Here is a 22,187-nt window from a genome sequence, read left to right on the forward strand (position 1 = left end):
AAATTATACATGTGCTTTCGTTTCTTGCATTATGTGATATACTTGTTATCTTTCACATATACTTGAGTGTATAAGCTTTTAAGCATTGCCATGATCTGAGAAAAGAAAGAGTGGATATACCTTGTGAGGATTTGAATCAAACTTGTTTGAAACATGCTTAACAGAAACCATCACCATTGTTACAACCAAGTCCTACTTGTGTATGTGTAAATTATGTGTTTCAATTAACTCTCGAATGCCTAACATTGAATTTTGGTTAAGTGCTAATCTTGGTGTTATGAAAGTAAGAGATTGCTGAGACAAATAGTTGAAGGGCAATAGAGTCATTGTTTTTGTAGAGTCTTTAATTTATGTTGAGTCTTAGTGTGATTTTGCTAAGGGACTAGCAAAAGCTAAGTGTGGGGGAATTTGATAGGAGCATTTTAATGCGACGTTTTACTTGTTTTTCCCTACATTTTCTGCGTTATTTCCTTAATAAAACCCTGTTTAGGAAAGTTTCCATTCTTTGATTGGGAAAGTTCCTATTTGTAGAAAGTTTCTATTTTTGTAGTTTCTATTTATCATTTTTAGAAAGTTTCCCATTTTCGGTTTAGGAAAGTTGCCATTTTTCATTTTAGGAAAGTTTCTATTTTTCTTACTAGTTTCTATTTTCAGGACCTCCGAGCTAGAAAGTGGAAATGAACTCATAAATGGAGAGAGGAGCTTGCGAACACCAAGGGGAGCAAAGATGAAGGACAATGAGCCACAGAAATGAGCAGAAATGAAGAAAAGAAGTTTTCCTGGTCCAACCAGGAAACCCTGCGGAAAGGAGGAAAGCCCACCAATGAAGTTTCCAACGTTACTATGAAAAAGAAATGGAAAAATAAAGTGTTGTGACGTTGGAAGATGACATGGCATAAAAGTGACGCATGGAGGCCCAAGAACTCTCAAGACTTGTTGGATTTTCGGCAATTGGATTAAAGGCCCGTAAAGCCCATACAATTAGGGTTTTGTGACGCATGAATAAACCCTAGGGGAGTTTTGCCGTCCAATTGGAGAGAGAATCAAGGAGGTGGCGTCCAAAAATCAGAAATTAAAAGGAGATTTTCTAGGGAGATTTTCTAGGGTTATTTTTATGGAAATACATCAAGAGATAAACCCTAGAATATCTTTTGCCGTCAACCAAGAGGAAAAGAAGGAAGGATCCGTGAATTGAAGAAGAAACCCTAGAGTTTTGGACGGCAAGAGATGTTCCCTAGAGAGTTTTAAGGAAAGAGAAAAAGGTGGAGACCAAGAAAAGCTCAAAAGAAGTCTAGATACATTCCTACATTCCCTAAAGAGTTTTGGCCGAATTTGGAAGCATAAAATCAGAAATTATCTCTTTATTTCGGCAAGGATTATTTAGGGAATTATTATTGGAATTTTGTGATTGGTTGCACCACCTCATAGGGCTTATGTGGCAAGAAATCATTGGAGAAAATTATGTGGAGGAAGCAAGAGATTGCCGTGAGCTTTTCTAGGGTTGTGGACGGATTGGAGACCTAGGGGCCGTCCCCTATATATTCTCACACATTCTCAACGTCAAGGGGTTCCATTCTTTACATTCTACACTTTGAAAAAAAATCAGAAAACTCTCTCTAGCCTAGCCGTGCTCTTCTCCATCCTCTAGGGCAACCACGAAGTGCAAGCAAGGCCAAGGAAGAAGAGGAAAAGCCGTGCACATCATCCATCACCATCCTTGAAGATTGCTTTCGAAATTCAAGAGACCACTTCATCACTTCATTCATCTCATCTTCATCCACGGTGTAATCCGATTCTCCTTGTAACCTTTGCTTTGTATTTTCGTTGGTTTTGCTTTAGTTGACACATATGTTTGAACAATTGTTAAATTCTGGAATTTTATGATTAATTGTTAATTTTCAGATTCATATATTGCAATTTATGGTTGCTTTTGTGTGAGTGTCTGATTAAATTTGCATGATAGATAACTTTTGTATTTTAATCTTATGTGGTTGCAAACACTTAGGGTTTTGATATAATTGGTGCTACGAATTTGAGAACATGAATCAACTTTTTGGTTTTGTGTTCTTGAATCAATAAGTAGTAAAGGTTTTGTGCAAGAACCGAATTTAATCAAAGAAGATTGCAATTAGGTGGACTTTTTCATACTAAGTTGCACATTTGAGTTGATAGCCTTTCTAGGTGCTTAATGCGTTAAAACATGACATGATTGACTAGCTTTCTAGGGCTTGATTGCATGTTTGATAGGATTAATCTAGGTGCTTTCGCTTAGGTTAATTAGCATTGAAAGTAAAATATGGGAAATAGTTTGCTTTTGAACGTTTCACATGATCAACTCCTCTTGCATGACTATGATGAACAATGATGAACTTGAATTGATTTTAATCATATATTTCGGTTTGATCTTTGTTTTCACATCCCATTTGTATTTTTATGTTTTTGCATTTTAATTATTTTGTTAGCTTAGCTTTTATTTTCGAAAATAGAAAACCAAAAACAAAAATCCCCCCTTTTTCGTAAATATGGATATATTTTGTTATATTTTTGTAAATATTATACTTTGTTTTAATTTTAATTGTTTAATTGTTTGATAATGACAGGTGTACCCTCAATCCCCGGAATAGAACGATCCCTATTTACTTTATACTACTAATGACATTTCATGGTTAAATTGGTCGCTTCCCAAAAGCTGCACCACCTTGCACCCACTATGTCAATATTGATCCGCCCATAGAGTCATATATTACAATGCTTACGAATTAAATTGTCAACAACAAAATAAAACGTAAATGCTCCTCAGAGCTAACTACACAACGGAAGTCCTTATCAACGGTAAAGTTACAAAATGGCTTCCTACCGTAAAGCTGCAAAGTCGTTACCTCAGCTTCAGCCCCGATTATCCTAACCTGCAGGATTAACCCCTACACAGTTTGAATAGTACACCGGGTTGTCACACAACAAACTCGGTAAGCTTTTGCAAGCCCGTATGAGTAACTCAAAACAACTCACACCAAAATCACGGGATGAACCCCGCACATTTAAATCAAGAAGCCAAATCACGCTTTGATCCTTAAAAACACGAAATAAAGGAGAATAACTCACACTTTAATTTCCTTTCAAATCGAAACATAGAAAATAACTCACACCTTGAATTCTATCAATATAACATAGAAAGCAACTCACACCTTGATTTCTATCAGTAAAACATAGAAAACAACTCACACCTTGAATTCTATCAAATGTACCATAATCGTACCATAGAAAGCAACTCTTACCTTGATTTCTATCATTAAAACATAGAAAACAACTCACACCTTGAATTCTATCAAATGTACCATATTGTACCATAGAAAGCAACTCACGCGTTGATTTCTATCAAATTGTTTATAAGGAAAACAACTTGCACCTTGTCCCCTTAAGAACCATTAATAAGGAAGCAACTCACACCTTGTTCCCTAAAAATACGTAATGTCATGAGTTATCAATAACCAATTCCCGTTACCCTATGAATTACCTATATGGCAGACAGATTAGAGCTCTAACTGAAAACGTGATTACCTAATATTCTGCCCAAGGTCATAGACATTCGATCCTCGGGCTGCACAGTCCCTTGGAGCAAAACATTAAAGGAGCCGCACTGGACCCAAAATGTTACACAAATCGCAACGCTTTTGAAAACAATCGAAATCAACATTTCCAAAATCATTGTTTTCCAAAAAGCCATAACACAAAACAATAAAGAGCATCAATTAATGCATATTGTTTTCATACCCAAATCTTCCCAAATCTTAACGCTTTTCCCAAATCTCAACGCTTTTCAAAACAAATCGAAATCAATCATTTCCACAATCATTTGTTTTCCAAAAGCCACAACCCAAAACAATAAAGAGCATCATTTCATGCATATTGTTTTCATACCCAAATCTTCCCAAATCTTAACGCTTTTCCCAAATCTCAACGCTTTTCAAAACAAATCGAAATCAATCATTTCCACAATAATTTGTTTTCCAAAAGCCATAACCCAAAACAATAAAGAGCATCATTTCATGCATATTGTTTTCATAAATCCACAAAACCACCAAAACATATATATTTCACGTAAATATATATCTATATGTAGTCATCCGCTCAGGAATGCCTACTAATATCAACTATAGTTTGCAGTTAATAAATAACTCTAAAAACAATAAGGGTATTCCCGTTCGTGAATGAACTTCGTGAGATTATTCACCTCGAAACTCCCACTGCGTTTTCAATACAGAACAAAACAGCCTAGCCACCAACTAACCGTCCAAGAATACTTCGTCAAGTACCTAAGGAAAGTACAACCTTGATTCAGTCAATGAAATACAAGGAATAACGTTCGAAACCCTAAATCGAACCAAAATTCCCAAAGTGACGCCAATTGAGGCGAAACCACATCCGAGACCACCCAATATCTTCGGAATACTTCTACGATCGATGTGGCTGAACCACAAGTCGATCCGATGCTTAAATCCTCAAGGATTGAATAAATTCACCGATATGAAACAGTAAAAATCATAACAAATCTATTCGAACTCCAAAATTTGCAAATTATATATCGAAACGCTCGTATCAATGAGTAGAATATATATAATACCAAAAATAGTTCCTTAAGTGGCCGGAACACCGCCGGAACACTTCCACAGGGGGTGGCGCACTGCCGCCGGCCAAAAACTCCTTATTTCACAAAACTCATAACATAAAAAAGCTTCATCTAAGCATGCTTGTGAATTTTCATAACTAGCTCAAAGTCAAAAAACAAGCATAAAGGGTTGAAAACTACCTCACAAGCCGTGAACAGTAATGCAATCTGAGTTGAACCAAGTTTTACATGAATCGATCCAAACAACCACCAAGGATCGATCAAGGAGGCTGCTCTAAGCTCCCTAACCTCAACTTGAAGCCCCGCCGACGTCGGAGATCGGAGAACCGATCGAGTTCGAAAACACCCAACTACGCCGCCTTGCAGTGCCGCTGTGCAGGAGAATCGGCGCTAGAGGACACCAGAGGGACGACCAGATGGAGGAGACGATCCTATCTGGAAAGTTTCGTCGCCGGAGACTACCGCAGTTCACCAGAAAAGCCTGGTCGGGTCAGCCGGGTCTGGGCCGGGTCAGTTGAAAAACTTTGACTCTTGCAGCCGAGAGAGAATAGAGAGAGAAGAAAGCTTTCCGGAAAAGGAAAGTGAAATTATGAAATGATTTTTCAGAAATTCCTTATTTATACCAAAATGAAAACTTCTTCTAATGATCATAAATTCTTCATACGAACTCCGATTGATGCGTTCCATATGTCCACAAACTCGTATCGACGCGCACTACCTTTCGTGAAGGAAGTTTTCGGAGAATCTCAACGTATCAAAAGTCAACCTTTGCGCCACCCCTAATGTCATATTTTCCGAATGAAAATTAATCCGAAACACTTCCGCTCAGTCCGCGAGCCACGAAACAGTCCAATAAACATAAAATTAATTTCGAAAAATCTTCGGAAAATAATTACGAATTTCCGGGGTATCACACTTCCTCTGTGTAGCCCTTATATTCTTTCATGATTTCTAAAAAAGCACTCCGCAGTTTGGCTATCACTTCATCCAAAGAAGGTCCCTAACAAAGGCATATATTTAATTAACTCCATTCATAAAATAACGTGTAAATTTCAGACAAGTTTCAAAGTTTCACCTTTTCGCAAGAATAAGAAAGACGCTCCTCTGCTTCAAGCTCCGTCAATGATCTCTAACCCCAATTTTCAACAGCTAAATTCACAGCTTCCTCAGCTAACTGGGCTTTTCATTGGACAGTTTGCACGGAAATAGCTTTTCATTAACCTGAAAAAAAAAACCATTATGAGTTTAAGATGATAAAATCATTGAAAACTGCAAGTCTGCCATATCTAAACTTCCCTAGCTAAAGTAATAATCATCTACATATCAAGATCAAAGACAAAGCACACCTTCTAGGATTTTTTCGGCTGAAGTTTTTTCACTGAGACATAACCTCCTTTAGTTAGTTTTACAACTCTGCAAGAATATTATAAGCAAAATGAAATGTGGTTAGAACCTTAGTAAAGAAAACCTGCAGGATGCTCAAAATTCTTAGTTGCCAAAATTTAAGGTATGCAACTCATATAAATGGCTTCTTCTCTCTAGAGTACGCTAGTCTTAATAATCTAAAGTAGAATATCATAATATTGAATTAAAAGTGTTCAATACATAACATTAACTCCTTCAACTCCCATGTGTAAAACAGAACAGAACATCTCATGTGTATGTAAATGTTTACAGAGAAACCAATTATTATGAAGCTCATGTGTGGCATAAGCATCTCACGGAGCTTCCTACCAAGGATTATGTCTGTTCCTCGACCTGCCATATTGGTTGCAATAGTAACTACCCCTAAACGACCGCTTTGTGCCACAATTTCTGCTTCCCTCTCCACATTCTCTGGTTTTGCGTTGAGAACCTTCCATACATTAGGATTCTATTAAGTTTTCTCCACAAGAGCATATTACTGTTGTTTAATTTACCAAAACACATATTGCCTACTGTTTTCAAGTAAGATGCCAAATATTTCGAGATAAAAGTACAAGTAAAGAACTTAAATTCATACAGTTTTTCATCAAATTATTTAATTTGATACGCTCAAAGCAAGCATATAATTTAACCCTATAAATATCATTAGTAGTATAAGCAAGTAGGGATCGTTCTATTCCGGGGATTGAGGGTACACCTGTCAATGTAAGACAATTAAACAATTAAAATAACAACAAAGTATAACATTTACACATATAAACACTATTCACGAAATTAGGGGGGTTTTAGGTTTGGGTTTTCGAAAATTAAAAGAAAGAACAAAAACTAAGTATAAACAAAAAGACAAATACAAGAATGAAACGTAAGAAACAAAGATCAAACCCGAGTTTACAATTGAATTCGAATTAACCTTACAATTGTTCTTCCAAGTCATATGAAAGGAGTTGATCATGTGAAACGTTAGAAAGCAAACGATTTCCCATATTTTACTTTCAACGCTAATTAATCTAAGTGAAAGCACAAAGACTAATCCTATCAAACATGCATTCAAGCTCTAGAAAGCTAGACAATCATAACATGTTTAACGCATGAAACACATAGAAAGGCTATCAACTCAAGTGTGCAACTTAGTATGAAGAAATTCACCTAATTGCAATCCTTTTCAATTGAATTCGATTTTTGTCCAAAACCTTTACTACTTTCAATTCAAGTTCACAAAACAATAAGTTGAATCATGTTCTTAAATCTAGCACCACTCATACATATATCCTAAAAGTTTCGAACCAATTAGAATAAACATACAAGAGATATCAATTAAGCAAATTCAATCGAACAATCACACAAAAGCAATATTGGAATCACAATATAAGAATCGAAATCTTCATTCAATCATAAAATTTCAGAATTTAAACCTTGTTCAAACATCAATGTTAACTAGAACAACTTCTAACGAAATCAAACAAGGGGAATCAAAGGTGATTACAAGAAAGAAGGTTGAATTACACCGTGAATGGAGATGGTGATGAAGAACTCGAATGATGAACTAATGAAACTCGAAAGCAAGCTTCAAACTTCACGGCTTCAAGGTGAATGGGAGAGATGCTCACGGCTTCTTCTTGCTTCTTCCTCCCTTGCTTGAAAACGCAGAATATGAACTAGAGAATGGAGAGAGCTTTCGCGTATGAAGTGATTTCTGAATTAGGGGGGGGGGGGGGGGTGTATGAGACGTCTAGGGATGTAGAGTATATATAGGGAACAGCAATACTTGGTCTCCAAGCCGTGATTTTTCTGTTTATTTTCCAAGGAATTAATTTAATAATTCCACATAGCTTCCACCAATGAAAAATTGCCAAGTAAGCCCTAGTGTGTCATCCAACCAATCACAAAACTCCAAGATGATTCCCTAATATATTCTTGCCGAAATTGCATGAATATATTCTGATTTTCTTCTCTTATTTCAGCCAAAATACCTTTAGGGAATATAGGAATGAACCTAGACGCCTTTTGGTCTGTTTCTTGATGTCCACACTTTTTCTTTCCATAAACTCCACCCTAGAAAATCTCTTGGCGTAATCTTTTATTTTCTTCTTGATTTTCACGCCAACTTTCTCTCTTCCCTTGGTATTTCACGGCAAAACCTCTCTAGGGTTTACTCTTTGCGTCACAAACCCTAATTCCATGGGCTTTTATGGGCCTTGATCCATTTTGCCGAAAATCCAAGTCAATCCATAGAGTTCTTGGGCCTTGTTGCGTCAACTACAAGCCTTTTCATCCTCCAACGTCATGACACTTCATTTTTCCATTTCTTTTTCATGGTTGCGTTGGAAACTTGCTTGGTAAGCCTTCCTCCTTTTCGCAGGGTTTCCTGGTTGGAACATGAAAGCTTATTTCTTCATTTCTGCTCAATTGTGTGGCCCTTTGTGTCTCATTGTTGTTCCCCTTAACGTTCCTCTTTCCATTCGTGAATTCATTTCCACTTTTTAGCTCCGAGGTCCTGAAAATAGAAACTATCACTAAAAATAGAAACTTTCCTGAAATGAAAAATAGAAACTTTCTAAAAATGAAAAAAAATAGAAACTTACTAAAAGTGAAAAATAGAAACTTGCTAAAAATGAGAAATAGAAACTACAAAAATGGAAACTTTCTACAATAAGGAACTTTCCCAATCAAAGAATGGAAACTTTCCAAAACAGGGATTTTTCAAGGAAATAACGCAGGAAATGTAGGGAAATGGCAGTTAAAACATCGCATTAAAATGCTCATATCATAATTCCATTTCAAACTCCCCCAGTAATCAACTTAAACCAAAAGGATAAATGAGACCACACCTCATGGGGAATGCCAACTTCTTGCAACTGCTCAGACAATGAGTCACTCTACTCAACACTGGTTGTGCCAACGAGTACAGGGCGACCTGTTTTGTGCATTCTAGAAATCTCTACTACAGCTGCCCGCCATTTACCTATAGCTGCCCTGAAAACTACATCAGACTCATCCTGAGAAGGAAAACAAAGAGATTGTAAGAAACTTGAAAATCAATGCATAAGGTAAGTAATGTTGAAAGGTGTACTAGAATATCTTGTGCAAATCTCCTTATTATAGCATATTCAAATCAAACCATTTAAATTCCTACTATGAGATTAAATACATGATTTAAAAACAGTAGTGCAACTGATTATGGCAACCTAAACCAGCAAATTAACCCCACCTTTCTTATCATAGGCTTGTTTGTGGGGACAATTGTAACTTTAATCTTGTCTATGCTTTCAACTTCTGTGCTTTCAGATGTTGCAGTTCCAGTCATTCCACAAAGTTTTGGAAATTGTCATAGATAATATATAAATAAATAAACATTTCGAAAAGAACAAAAATTTTCTGAGATGCGATACTCAATGAGGTGAGAGATAGAATCCTACCTGGAGAAAGAAGTTTTGGTAGCTAATAGATGCCATAGTTACAGTTTCGTTTTGAATCGGCAGACCTTCTTTTGCTTCAACTGCTTGGTGAAGTCCATCACTCCACCGCCTCCCTTAAACAACATAAATAAGCTACTACAATTACGGAGAGATTAAAGATCCAAATCTCAATTACCCTAAATGTTGCAGCAACTAATTCTAGTGATGGGATAAGAATTTCAGTAGAATATCAGGGAAAAGAAAATATAGCGATGGAGTTAACATTTTCACCAGAATACCAATAAGTCTAATTATTGATTGGATAAGATTGAAGCCATTCAGTTGACATTGCCACAAGAAATTCTATAATGTTAACAGCTTTGTTGATGAGATAACTCGACAAGAAAAATGCTTTCTTCCCTGTAAAGAAGAAGAAACTACCGCACATAAATAAAGAAAACACTTATTGATAAATATAATCACCTGCATAACTCGTCCTGTAAACTCATCAACGATAAGAACCTCTTTGCCACGAATTATATAATTTACATCTCTAAGAAACAGTTCTTTTGCTTTCACGGCATTCAGAACATAAGATGCCCACTATTCGAGGGGATCATATAAATCTTTGACACCTAGAATCCTTAACGTCCTTTACTTAAGTTAAAGAAATCCAAAGTCCCAAACATCATGAGGCAGGGAAACAAAAGGGCATTAAAACTAAAATAGTCAATAGTGTACCGTTAAGCAATATCATGCTTCCACTTCACTGGTATTCTTTGCTGTGATTGTAGCAGTTCCAAATTAAGTAAGGGCCTCAAATGTTGGGATATTGATGCTTAAGATTTTCCCAGGACTTCTATATAATACATACCATTAAGTATAGAAAATGAACATTCTATGTGAAAAGTTGAGTTATTAGACAAGTATTGGATTGCATAATTGTTTCAAAACGATACTGGTGAAGCATAATCAATGGACCAAGATACATGAAACCTAGTCTGGAAATACTAACCTTTGGTAGACATAATCTACGTCATCAACACTTAGTTCTATCAAGAGAATTGTATTAATGACTTCTGTGACTCCTATGGAAAATGAATGAGTCCCTGCATTTTGCAAACAATCAGAAATGATATGAATCCAAATGATAGAAATTCCTTGTGAAAAATAACTCAAATATTGCTGATACATTACTGGATGCTGGTTTTTCCTTTCGAACCTTCCTTCCACACCAAAAAGTGGCACCTGTTTCCTTTCGATACGGTTTTGGTCAGCCTGTCATAAAGATAAGATCTCCCAATTGTTCACAAGAACAATAAAGTACTCAGGTATCAAATACAAAACAACCATGCCAGAGTCCTATGAAACATCTCATTAAAGGAAAGAGACTCTGGCTTTTCATACAAATGTAGACATAACTTGTATGTAAATAAATAATAGATAATAGAGCTTGTAGCTCTCAGATTCTGATGCTAGAGTCCATGCTAATCAACTTTAAATCAAATTCTTAAAGAAAAAAGACTGGTACATGATATATTTATACCAAGTGTAAGAGGTTAATACCAATATGTAAATTTAACCTTACAAGGAGAAGACAGACTAAATTGGGGAGAGTAATTGGATCATAGACATTTGGGAATAAGGCACTACAGTTTCCAAGTCTGTACTTGCGGCTCCGGGAACGGAGAGTAACCACGCCACAGCTTGAAATCATCGGTCTTAGTCAATTTTGACAGAATCTTAATCGGAATTGCTAATTAGAGAGCGAGAGAGAGAGAGAGAGAGAGAGACCTAAGAGGCTCCGCCGGAGAGATAGAGAATGGACTGCGTGGGAGTAGAGTGAATGGCTTTCACTAGTGCTCTGATTCCGCAATTCATCACATTCATACAGCAAGCAACCTCTATCATTTTCTTCTCTTCCTAAACCTCCAACCTCGTTTGCTCTAGAAGCTTCTGCCTATCCTTCTCCTTCGTATTTCGTCTCCCCAAATCCATGTGCTTCCGATTCAACGAATCGCTGGAGAAGAACATTCTCGTGAAATTCGAATCTCCGGAGCTAGGTTAACGTCCATGCAACTCATTCCAGGCTTCGGCGAGTGCTTGATCGGTCGAACAAAGAAGCTAGCCTTAGAATCAGAGAAACTAAAGAGTCTTCTGCGTCTCTTCAATTGCAGAAGAGGAATTGGATTTGGAGGCGAGGAGGAGAGAGAAAGTGGATCTAGGGCACTCTATCTCTTCCATTGCTGAAGAGGATTTGGATTTTAGGGGATAAAGAATAGAAGCCAGGAGATCGAGAGACTAAGAGAGAGGGGTTTCACGATTGAGAGAGTCGTGGAGGGGCGGGGCGGGGGAGAGGCAGGACTGAGAAAGCTCGAGAGAATTAGTTTCATTTTTCTTTCGACACGATGTGGCTGGGCTGGGCGGGAGGCACAATTAAACTTTAACAATTTCTAAAGTTGCTCACATAATAGAAATCTAACAAACTGTTGTAAGAGTGCACTACATAAAATCAAAATGTCAAAACATGGAGGGAAATCTGCCGCATACAGCAATTTGGCTCAAAATGTTGCCGCCTATATGTTCCCACTTTCACACAACTGAAAAGTATAACTTTTGTTGTCTAATTTCTATAGCTTGCACTAGGTTTACCTTGTGGAAGACATTCAATCAAGCTTCCTCAAAATTTGGCATTTAGTTTTCAATCACACAACGGAAATATAAAGCACCGTTGTATCAAGTAGCACAAATTTCAGATTTCAAGAGGCAACCAAGACTCCAAAGTTGAGGGAAATCTGCCGCTAAATTTTTTAAGACTCAGACGACAGACATTACTTAATTCTGTTGTGCAATCTAGTTCTGATAAAAAAATTATCACTTTATTGGCATTCACACAACAAAATATAATAAGTACCGTTGTGCAATAAAGCTTACTTAAACACACAACGGATGATTTCTGTTCCATTGTGTGATTATTGTTGTGTGATTAACTTTTTGTAGTAGTGTGTTAATGTCCATAGCTTTACCCGTCCTCATTTGTGTAATAAAGTTCTCCCTTGCGTAATGAAAGTAATATATTGTGTAATGTCCATCATCGAATTAGTAATTACTTTTAATTGACGTAATTTACCACAAATTCCAACAATTGATGAAAAAAAGAAAAGTTTTGTTCTAATTATAGTAATTACTCCACCTAAACTAATGTACTAATTTATGGACAATTTAACAAGTATGACAACAGATTTGTTGTCAGAGTGGTAAATCTTTATGTTTTTATCATTAATGAAATGATTATTACAATGACTACACATTTTACCACAATCACAACAATTGATGTAAAAGCGGTAACTTTTTTCCTATTTATAGTAATTAATTACTCAACCTAAACTAATGTACTAATTTATGGACAATTTAACAAGTGCAACAACAAATTTGTTGTCAAAATGGTAAATCGTTATATTTTTATCATTAATGGAATAATTACTTAATGACTACATATTTTACCATAACTTGAAACTATTGGTGTAAAAGTGGTAACTTTTGTTCTGATTGTAGTAATTACTTCAAAAACTATACTATTTACAAGATTACCAACCATTTTACAATTCCAACAACATTTGTGTTGTGAACATGGTAAAATTAAAATTAGACTAAAAGATATTTAACAACTCAGTATTGTAAGGAGCTTCTCCACTTGATAATCAAGGTTTTAAATTTGATAAAAGTTGTCCAAATATGATATTTACATCTTTGACCACTTAATTACAATAACCACAACAATTGTTGTCATAAGTCGTAATTGTAGTTCAACTATGTAGGTACAATTCTTGTACATATCGTACTGGCATTCCCATACAAAACTATGACAAAGCCCTTTACTGATCTCGGAGAGTCACAGGTAAATGCATCTGCATATGCATGGGATTGCAACGTGTGTTGCAATCCCCGAGTCAGCTGTCAGTTTTATGTGGAGTCCGATTATGGAAAGTAGGTTTTAGGTTTTATGTATTTATGTCTTTAAAAGATTTTTCTGAGTGTTAAAATCGTGGTGTTGATGCCCTAGGGTTTTTAGGACTTGTCTATTCCTAATTGATTTCCCTTAAGATTTGTTGGAGTTCATATATGGGAAGTTTCTTTCCAAATTAATTGGGAATTAGGGTAGAATCTTTGCATCATCTTTGAGTAGTTGCCGCAGGTCTATTATATGGGCAGAAAATATACACGGTCTGTACACACATCCATAGAGGCAAGAATTTTGATAGAGTCTTGCATGTTTGTTTGAGTTTGTGTCTTCACAAAGAGTCAAAACACTTGGTCCATGTATAAGTGTTTGTGATCATAGTTTCATATGCATAATACTCTCTCAAGATCAGTAGGGAGACTGTGAAGAAAGAAGAACAAGATTTGAAGATCGTTCAAGTGAAGGAGTTCAAGAACGAAGACAAACTTTGTATTAGATTTTGTGTGAATCTTATAGCCGAGCTAGTGCTATTCAAAGTTTGTAAAAGAACATATCCTTTTCAATATGATGATCTTTATTTTGGGTTCTCAAGAGTAAGAGTCCCGCAGTGTTTTTTAATCTCATATTTTGAGATTTTCACTGCGTAACCAAAAGTCTGGAGTTTGGTTCATTGTTTCTGATATCTGCCCAGTAGGGATTGATCCATACACTGCAATCCTCGTTTTCCAGAAAATCATATTCTGTCCTTGTATTTTCAAACTATGTGTAATTTATTATTTTGACAATACTTGTTACATGATTTTTAACAATGTTACATATCAAGAAAGAGTGTGTTGTTAATATGGTAAATTTTATTTTTAAAAATGACACATGTCGATATTTAATTGGGTAACCTGTTGACCGGTTCACTAGGTTTCTACAATATTAATTTACTAAAAGTAAAAAAAAAAAAAAATAAGGGTATGACATACATCAAGGTACCCAAGACGACCCCTTCTATTGTCCTGTACAAAGTTTGATACAATATTACAGTTTGAGAGATTCCAGAAAATTCTTTATCTCTAAAGACTTAGAAAAAAAAAAAGATATCACTCATTAATTAGGAAAAGATATCAAAGTTTCTAAAAGATATGGTTTACAAAAGATTGCACACTAGTGTTGTAGTTGCTCACAATAGTTGGTATAATTTAATGGAGTATTTAATACGTAATCCACCTGCATATAGCCTTATTATCACCAAAGAGTGAAACTATTTTTGCTCAACCACAAAATGACTTTCTATCTTTTGCCTGTTGAACAAAATAACAAGGAATTGCTGTTATATCAGACGTACATGTAGTGTGACCAAATTGATTATGGAGTGTCTTCAGCGAATACTCTATATATGAAATCACGAAAGCGCCTTGAATATTGTTTAGGATCAACGGCTGATATAGAAGTTGGATCATACTGGATGGACTTGTATGCATGCTCAAGTTTCTTGCTAATGTCATAGTCTTGAAGTATGTCTATGATGCCAAAAAACATTATAACTTCATAATACTCTCCTGTTGGGTCTCCTACAAGCTGAAATTCACAATCACTTTTTCTCTCAGTCTTCTCCACGCGTGCTGGCATGTTTAGCCCAAGTTTAATACTAGCCCATCTGCGCACAATAATTTATCAATTTTTGTTTTAACACTAACTCTCTCCCTACTAGTACAATCTGTTATGTTTATACAAAGAATATTCAATATTGTCACCTGGATGGATCTAAAAGAAGTTGATCCATGTCTGCCCTGGAAAGTTTGGGAGTTCCATCACTCTCATTCTCACCTGCAATAACGAAAATATATGTATCAATCAAACTCTTGTGTATAAGGCGAGAAAGAAAAATAGCAAAAATAAAAAATTGAGATTAATAACCAGTAGGAGTAAGAGCTCCAGAAGGAATCAGATTTCCAGCAGCTGATGTATTTCTGAAATGAAGGCCAACTAAGAGACTATAATCCATTATTCTCTCCTGTTCAAGAAACTCACAATCTCTATCAATTTGCCTGCATAAACATGCATATATACATCATTACAATTAAGAAGGGCCAACAAATGAAAAGAAAAGAAAAAACATAAGACGACAGAACATATATACAATTTATGTTCCATTTCTCTAACAAGAAGATTAGGCAAAAAAAAAAAAATAGAATTGCCATTTCAAATTGTAATTGCTTTAAAATGCATGTCACCAGAAAACAAAAGACCAGTTCACCTGCAGAACTCTTGAAACCATGACTTCTGAAGTCGAAATATAAAGTTAAGATCAAGGTCTTTAAGTATGGTCATTTCATCAATTTCTGTCTCAGCCTTATCTGTTGTTCGACCAAGGGAAGATCCCTTCAAGTCAAAACGTCGATGAATGCTATATTCGGAACAAAACAGATTTCCCATAATAATAAATCGCACCTGAAACATTATAAGACAGATAATAACATTTAAGTGTTTTGTAAAAACTACAAACACATTACCTAGTTTAAAGTTTAGCCTAGTTATAGGCTTAGCGATATAGTTGGACAAATTACCTTTTTTTGAATAGGTTGCCCGGTTAGCTTTACGCAGTGTAGACCATAAAATTTAGCGACCAGCGTATTCTCGTATGCTCGAACATGGTTGTAATAGGCAGAGAGCATCCTTATAAGAACCTTCACCATGAAACATTATTTGGCTAGAACCCAATACATGGTTTTTTTTTTTTTTTTTTTTCAAAAATAATTATATGATGAATGGAGTACAAACAACTAGAGAACTCACTTTTACTTCTGCTTTCTTCATTGTTTTAATCATGTATCGGTCATCATTAGTCAAGTAAAAGAAGCTACCACTTTTACCAGGAGAAGAAAGTTCTCGAAGAGCATCGTTCCCACAAATAGAGAGCATGTAGTCAGCTGCATCCACCTTGAACAACTTCCTAAGAGTTCTGCAAATTTTTATTTTCAATTTTTTTTATATACAAATATGCTAGCTAGTAGTGAACTGATGAAGCAAACATAGCTAGCAAGGTGAGAGACCTAGTTACCTGAAGACTAAAGGACAATAATCCTTCCATTTAAATTCACAAGATTGGTGTGGTGGAGTGTATTTGGATCCTTCAGGAGGAAACCTTGTCCAATATTTTTCTCTGGGGTCGAAAGCCGAAGGCTTTAGATCAAGAGATCCAGACGGGCCTGGTCTTCCAACAGAATGCCTATGTGCATGAAATGATTAATATAAATATAAATATAATCCAAAAGATGATGAGCATGAAGCAAATTACACTAATAAATATATAATATAATGTGCTAAAATATTAATCAATTAAAGATGAAATTTTTTTATTAAAAATTACCTAATTCCAAGCTGCAAATTAAGCATGAGTTCATAATTTTTGTGGCCCCTACTGATCGTTTCCCCTTGTCTCCTACCTGCCCTGGGCACCTTTATTTGGCCCCTTTCTTCAACATTTAGACCCAAGAGATCGTGATCATTCAATTGATCTCTACCAACAGTTGAAGCTCTATCACCAACATTACAAGCAGGGTCATCACCAGTTCCACCATCCCACATTTGCAACCTATCCATAGGTCTCTCCAGCCCTACGCTTACCCTTCCATCCACTGACATCCTTCTCGGCTTAACCCCATTGCCCTTAGCTGACCTCCACACTGCGAGCTTTTTCTGTGATGGTAAAATCGAAACTTTCTCTCCGGGACAAATCGTACAATCCTTTAAATCAATATTATATACATCTTGAGGATTCCATTCGAGATTGGCATCTGACGATGATTGAGAAGGATAATAAGTACCATTTTGCTCACTTGGATCCTTACTCCAATTCCCTACATAAAGACTCCCATCAGGCCATTTGAAATTCCCATTTCCTTTAGGCACGCATTCTTCCCAATTTCCATCATATCTATTCCCATTACTCCAAACGAAGGTGCCTTTGCCATAAATCTCTCCATTCTTCCATTCTCCAATGTAATGATTCCCATTTATCCACTGGTACTTGCCATGGCCTTCTTGCAACCCTCTTCGCCATTCGCCTTCATACCAATCTCCATTGGAATAATTTTTCGTACCATGGCCATGCTTCAAATTCATAACCCATTGTCCCTTATATGTGTCACCATTAGCACCTGTGTATGTGCCATTGCCATCCATATAACCACTTTTAAACTCACCTTCATAGGTAGCCCCAGAAGGCCAACTAAACCTGCCTTTGCCCATAGTTTTGCCTTTAAACCATTCTCCTACGTACATGCACCCGTCCGTCCACAAATACTTGCCTTGGCCATGAGGAAAATTTTCACACCATTGTCCGGTGTAGTAGTCTCCATTCGGAAGAATCTTGTCTGCATTGTATATCATATCCTCGGGGCCATAATCACTATCGTCACTACTATGATCATGATCACTATCATGATCGTGATCATGGTCCACAGAAAGTCCAAATATACTATTTGCACGTTTTCTTGCAGCCTGCGTCTTGCGAACTGTGGCCTCCCATGCCTTAAAAACAGTACTACTCTCTTTACTCATTTGATCAATTTATCGATCTGTCTGCAACAGGAACGTATGTTATATTCTACTTTTTCACCTTTTCATCCCTATATGGACTCATGTATGTAAGCTCTTCAAGATACAACAAAATTAATTATAAACAAGAACCAATCAAGAATATCAAATACTACGTAAAGCTTATATATTCCAGAGATCGATTAGACCAATCAATCAAGTATTCCAGATAGATGAAGAAAATGAATCAAATAATAAACCAACATGCATGGCTTAAGCCATGGATCATGTAACATGATGATCACCGAGCTAAAGAAGGTAGATAATTGATCGAAAACATAAAAATTTTGATCTCCTTGTTTTTGGGAAGAACTTGAGTAAAAGTAGAGATTGCAACAAATGAAGTGCCTTCGTTTTCTGAACCAGATTGATCACAAAGTGTTTGCCTCTCTATCATTTTTTTTATTTAAATTTTGAGGTTTAATTTTGCTTTTTTGACAAGTGGTGTACTCATTTCCCTGAAATCAACAGTAAAAACGGCCGGGGTTGTCGCATGCAACTCTCAACATAATTAATTAAGGCAAGATCCCTAGTTTCTATGGTCATCTTGCTTGCTATTAAATGCTTAATTATTTCTGTTTAATCCTGTTAAAATTGGTTAAAAATGATTTCATAGTACGTTCAACGTACGATTAGGACATAATTTTGCCTTGTGAATAATTGTTTTTTTTCTTTTCTAAATCTTATTTTAGAGTGATTTGTGGTTAATTGGGCAATAGTATCTGAGTGTTTGCAACTTATTTCTCTCAATCTGTTTGTTCATAGTTCGTGGTTGAGAGAGAGAGTCTCGTTCATCTCCTAAAACCTCTAGGAGCCAAACATTTAGAGGCAAGTACGTAGGAGCAAAAGTATTGGAGGATTATCATGCTAATGCACCATCCACTCTAACAAGTGACATACATTTGTTGAGACTTGAAACTACCAACAAAGTTTACAATTGATTCACTCATTTTTCTATATTTCTTAGCTTTTTTCGTTTTACTTCGATATGCGTTTATTTAAGTGACTTCATTTTATAAAAAAAAAAAAAATGAAACTATGCGAATTGTTTGTTGTATTTGAAACTTCGAAATTATGTCGTGCCACAATCTACACTTTCCTTTTTACTTTTGAATAAAGAATAAAAATTTATCAAGCAAAATTTTAGAAATTTACTCCTCTCTGTGAAGTTTATATATAGAAAAGGCAATTCCAAACATTAAACTACACTGGCTATTAAAATCCAGCAATAAAATCTATTTAGGCCCATTTGTTTGCAAGGAAAACTAGACTCGGAATTAGAGCTGTCAATTTCGACACGACTCGAAACCAGTACGAAATAAAGAGGGTTGAACCCGCACGATTAAAAAGTACGTTGGCCGCATGTCAACCCACCATGACCCATTTAATAAATGGGTCGACCGTAGGTCAAACCGCCTACATGAAGTGAACCTGTATAACTCGTTTATTAGGTAAGTTGGGTTATATATTATATATAACTCGCATAAACGTGTCATTTAGAAAAAGTAATATTATATGTATATAAAAGTTGAGTATGCCTTTTTCTCACTTTAAACTAGGGTTACCGCTTCATCATTAACACTATAAATTCTCTAGTGAATTTAATCAATTTATGTATTTTTTTAGTTAAATGGGTCGCAATGTTAACCCTTAAATAGGTCGCAATGTTAACCATTAAATAGGTAACTTTGTTCAACACGACACGAAGTACTTATTAAATGGATTAAGCGGGTTGGAAACGGGTAACCCGTTCAATAAATAAGTTGGGTTTGGGTTTAAATTTTTGACACGATTATTAAATAAGTTGGGTTTGAGTTTGTTTCTTGTGACACGACAAATACCTTAACCCAACACGACCCATTGATAGCCCTACTTGGAATAGGAAATCATTTCCATTCCATAAAGTTGTGTTGTTTGGTTAACTTTTCAGCCCTAAAAGGAAATAAAAAATTAGGTTTGACAAGAGTCAAATTCCATCAAACAACCTAAATTGATTTACCGACTACATGGTGGTATTCTAATTCCATTCAATCAGAAAATGTTAAATTACCTAAACTACCCCTTCTAAGACTGTTGAAGAACTCGATCAAGACTGCTAAAGAACTCATACAAACCTTTTATCATCAAAGCTATCTCACTTTTCAGATTGGTATATATATATATATATATATATATATATATATATATATATATAATATTGGGATCAAGGCATCAAGCATGTTTTTGAAATTTCTTGCTGATAGATCTTGAAATCCTTTGAATTCTTGAGTCTGCTTGAAATTTTCATAAAAGGCGATATAGTTTAAGTTCCATTGCAATGAGGAAGCTTCCATTTCATATGAACGATGGTGTGTTCATCTTCTTCGCTGGTGGTGAGTGGTGGACATGGCCAATTGGAGGAGAATAATGCCAATAACTCCATGATGTCGTTTATCAATTTTTTTTTTTGAAAGGGGTTTGGAACCCAACCTAGCTGGGAGGCTCAGCCCCATGCCAGGTTCCATTTATTATATTAATAGTAAAATTTTGCATCGGTAGGGACATATCACCTATACCTCGAGCTACAGATAAGCAATGACAATAATCCTCATAGAGAACATCTTGTATAATGATTGGAGCATTTTAATGCGACGTTTTAATTGTTATTTCCTCATATTTACTAAGTTATTTCCTTAAATGAATCATTCTTGTTTAGGAAAATTGCTATTTTTAGAAAGTTTCTATTTTTAGTAATAGTTTCTATTTTCAGGTCCTATGGAGCAAACAAACTGAAATGAGCTCAAAAAGAGAAAGAAAAGATAGATGACATTGGAGAGAGCTGAGACAAGGCACAAGGACTGCATAAAATTATGAGCTAAAACGAAGGAATAAATTTTTCCTGGTCCAGCCAGGAAATCCTGTTCAGAAGAGGAAATTTTGTCAAAGCAAGACTCCTGAGCCAACCAGGAAGTATGATCGGAAAAATGAAGAAAAATGGTGTTGGGAGAAGAGTCCTGGAGGCACTAGGAGAACTTATGGCTTGGAGATGACACATGGAAGCCCAAGAATCTTCAAGATTAATGTGGATTTTCGGCAAATGAAGAAAGCCCATTGGATTTTGGGTTGTTGGATGTAAAAGATATATTTTTGGAGACTAAAATTGGTTTTTCCGTGAAAATGGGTGAAGAAAACGTGAAAATCAAGAAGAAAATCAAAAGATTACGTTGGAGATATTCTAGGAAGAGTTTCAAGGGATTGTGCAACAAGAAAAAGCTCAAAACAAGTCCAGATTCGTTCCTAAATCCCCTTAAGATATTTTGGACGAAAATAAAGAATAAAATCATGATTTTTCCTTGAAAATCAAGAGGAAATCAAGGGGGAGGGGACGTTAAAGATAAGGCCATGGAGAGTTTTAAGGGAGAAAAGGTTCGAAATGCGTCTAGATACGTTGTCTAGGTACATCCCTAGATATTTGGCCAAAAATGAAGAACAAAATCAGATTAAATCCATATATATTTCGGTAAAAATATATTTTAAATATTATGGACTTTATTTTGGAGCTTTTTCATTGGTTGGATGACACAACAAAACTGACATGGCGCTACGTGATTGGTCGAAGCTGTGTGGAATTATTAAATAAATCTTTGGGAAAATAAAAGAAGATTCATGAAGCTTGGAGACCAAGTTCACGTGCCATATATATACTCCCCCCTAGGCTTGACATTTTACACATTCTTTCATTTAGAAAATTCCCACAAAATGTCAAAGCTCTCTCTCTCCATTCTCTAGTTCAAGTTTCTGCGTCTTCAAGCAAGGAGAGGAAGAAGAAGAAGGAGCCGTGAAGATCATATCCTCCATCGTCCACCTTGACGACTTGCTTCCAAGATTCAAAACTCCAACGTTTTAAGCCTCCATCTCTATCTCCAACTCACGGTGTAATTCAATCTTTTTCCTTGTAATCTTTTGATTTCCTTGTTTGATTTCGTATGAACTTGTTTCTAGTTAACAATAACGTTTAGGGAAAAGTTTAAGCCCAATTTCTATGTTTAAATAAAGTTTTCAAATTCCATAATTGTGATTCTAATTTGCTTATGTGAGTTTGTTCGATTGAATTTGCTTGACAGAAAACTTTTATATGTTTATCTTATTTGGGTCGACACTTGTAGGATTTGCATGTAATTGGTGCTAGATTTAGGTAAACGATTCACCTAAT

General features: G+C 35.8%; 2 protein-coding genes across 2 annotated transcripts; both read right to left on the reverse strand.

The window, feature by feature from the left end:
* Window positions 1–8,928: 8,928 nt before the first annotated feature.
* Window positions 8,929–10,073, reverse strand: LOC121051236 (protein translocase subunit SecA, chloroplastic-like). Its single transcript, XM_040513397.1, has 4 exons — window positions 9,931–10,073; window positions 9,469–9,582; window positions 9,261–9,374; window positions 8,929–9,048 (listed from the first exon to the last, which is right to left on the reverse strand). Exons 1-4 carry the CDS (start codon window positions 9,934–9,936, stop codon window positions 8,929–8,931), a joined length of 354 nt encoding a protein of 117 aa, XP_040369331.1. The 5' UTR covers window positions 9,937–10,073.
* Window positions 10,074–14,501: 4,428 nt separating this feature from the next.
* Window positions 14,502–18,460, reverse strand: LOC112184270 (phosphatidylinositol 4-phosphate 5-kinase 5). Its single transcript, XM_024322538.2, has 8 exons — window positions 16,767–18,460; window positions 16,458–16,625; window positions 16,193–16,358; window positions 15,964–16,083; window positions 15,654–15,847; window positions 15,314–15,444; window positions 15,151–15,223; window positions 14,502–15,053 (listed from the first exon to the last, which is right to left on the reverse strand). The coding sequence occupies exons 1-8, from the start codon at window positions 17,957–17,959 to the stop codon at window positions 14,762–14,764; spliced, it is 2,337 nt and encodes a 778-aa protein (XP_024178306.1). The 5' UTR covers window positions 17,960–18,460; the 3' UTR covers window positions 14,502–14,761.
* Window positions 18,461–22,187: the final 3,727 nt, after the last annotated feature.

The sequence above is a fragment of the Rosa chinensis genome, chromosome 2 (assembly GCF_002994745.2).
Source record: "Rosa chinensis cultivar Old Blush chromosome 2, RchiOBHm-V2, whole genome shotgun sequence".
Classification (NCBI taxonomy): Eukaryota; Viridiplantae; Streptophyta; class Magnoliopsida; order Rosales; family Rosaceae; genus Rosa; species Rosa chinensis.

What these genes read in the sequence shown, in the direction of transcription:
- LOC121051236 (XM_040513397.1), bottom strand. An exon ending in ACCAAAACTTCTTTCTCCAG is followed by an intron (nt 9,375 to 9,468) that starts GTAGGATTCTAT and finishes TATCTATGACAA; the next exon opens with TTTCCAAAACTTTGTGGAAT. An exon ending in ACAAGCCTATGATAAGAAAG is followed by an intron (nt 9,049 to 9,260) that starts GTGGGGTTAATT and finishes TTTCCTTCTCAG; the next exon opens with GATGAGTCTGATGTAGTTTT.
- LOC112184270 (XM_024322538.2), bottom strand. Translation starts at nt 17,959, where the DNA reads ATGAGTAAAGAGAGTAGTACTGTTTTTAAGGCATGGGAGGCCACAGTT. An exon ending in GGCAACCTATTCAAAAAAAG is followed by an intron (nt 15,848 to 15,963) that starts GTAATTTGTCCA and finishes ATAATGTTTCAG; the next exon opens with GTGCGATTTATTATTATGGG. An exon ending in TGGAGCTCTTACTCCTACTG is followed by an intron (nt 15,224 to 15,313) that starts GTTATTAATCTC and finishes TCGTTATTGCAG; the next exon opens with GTGAGAATGAGAGTGATGGA.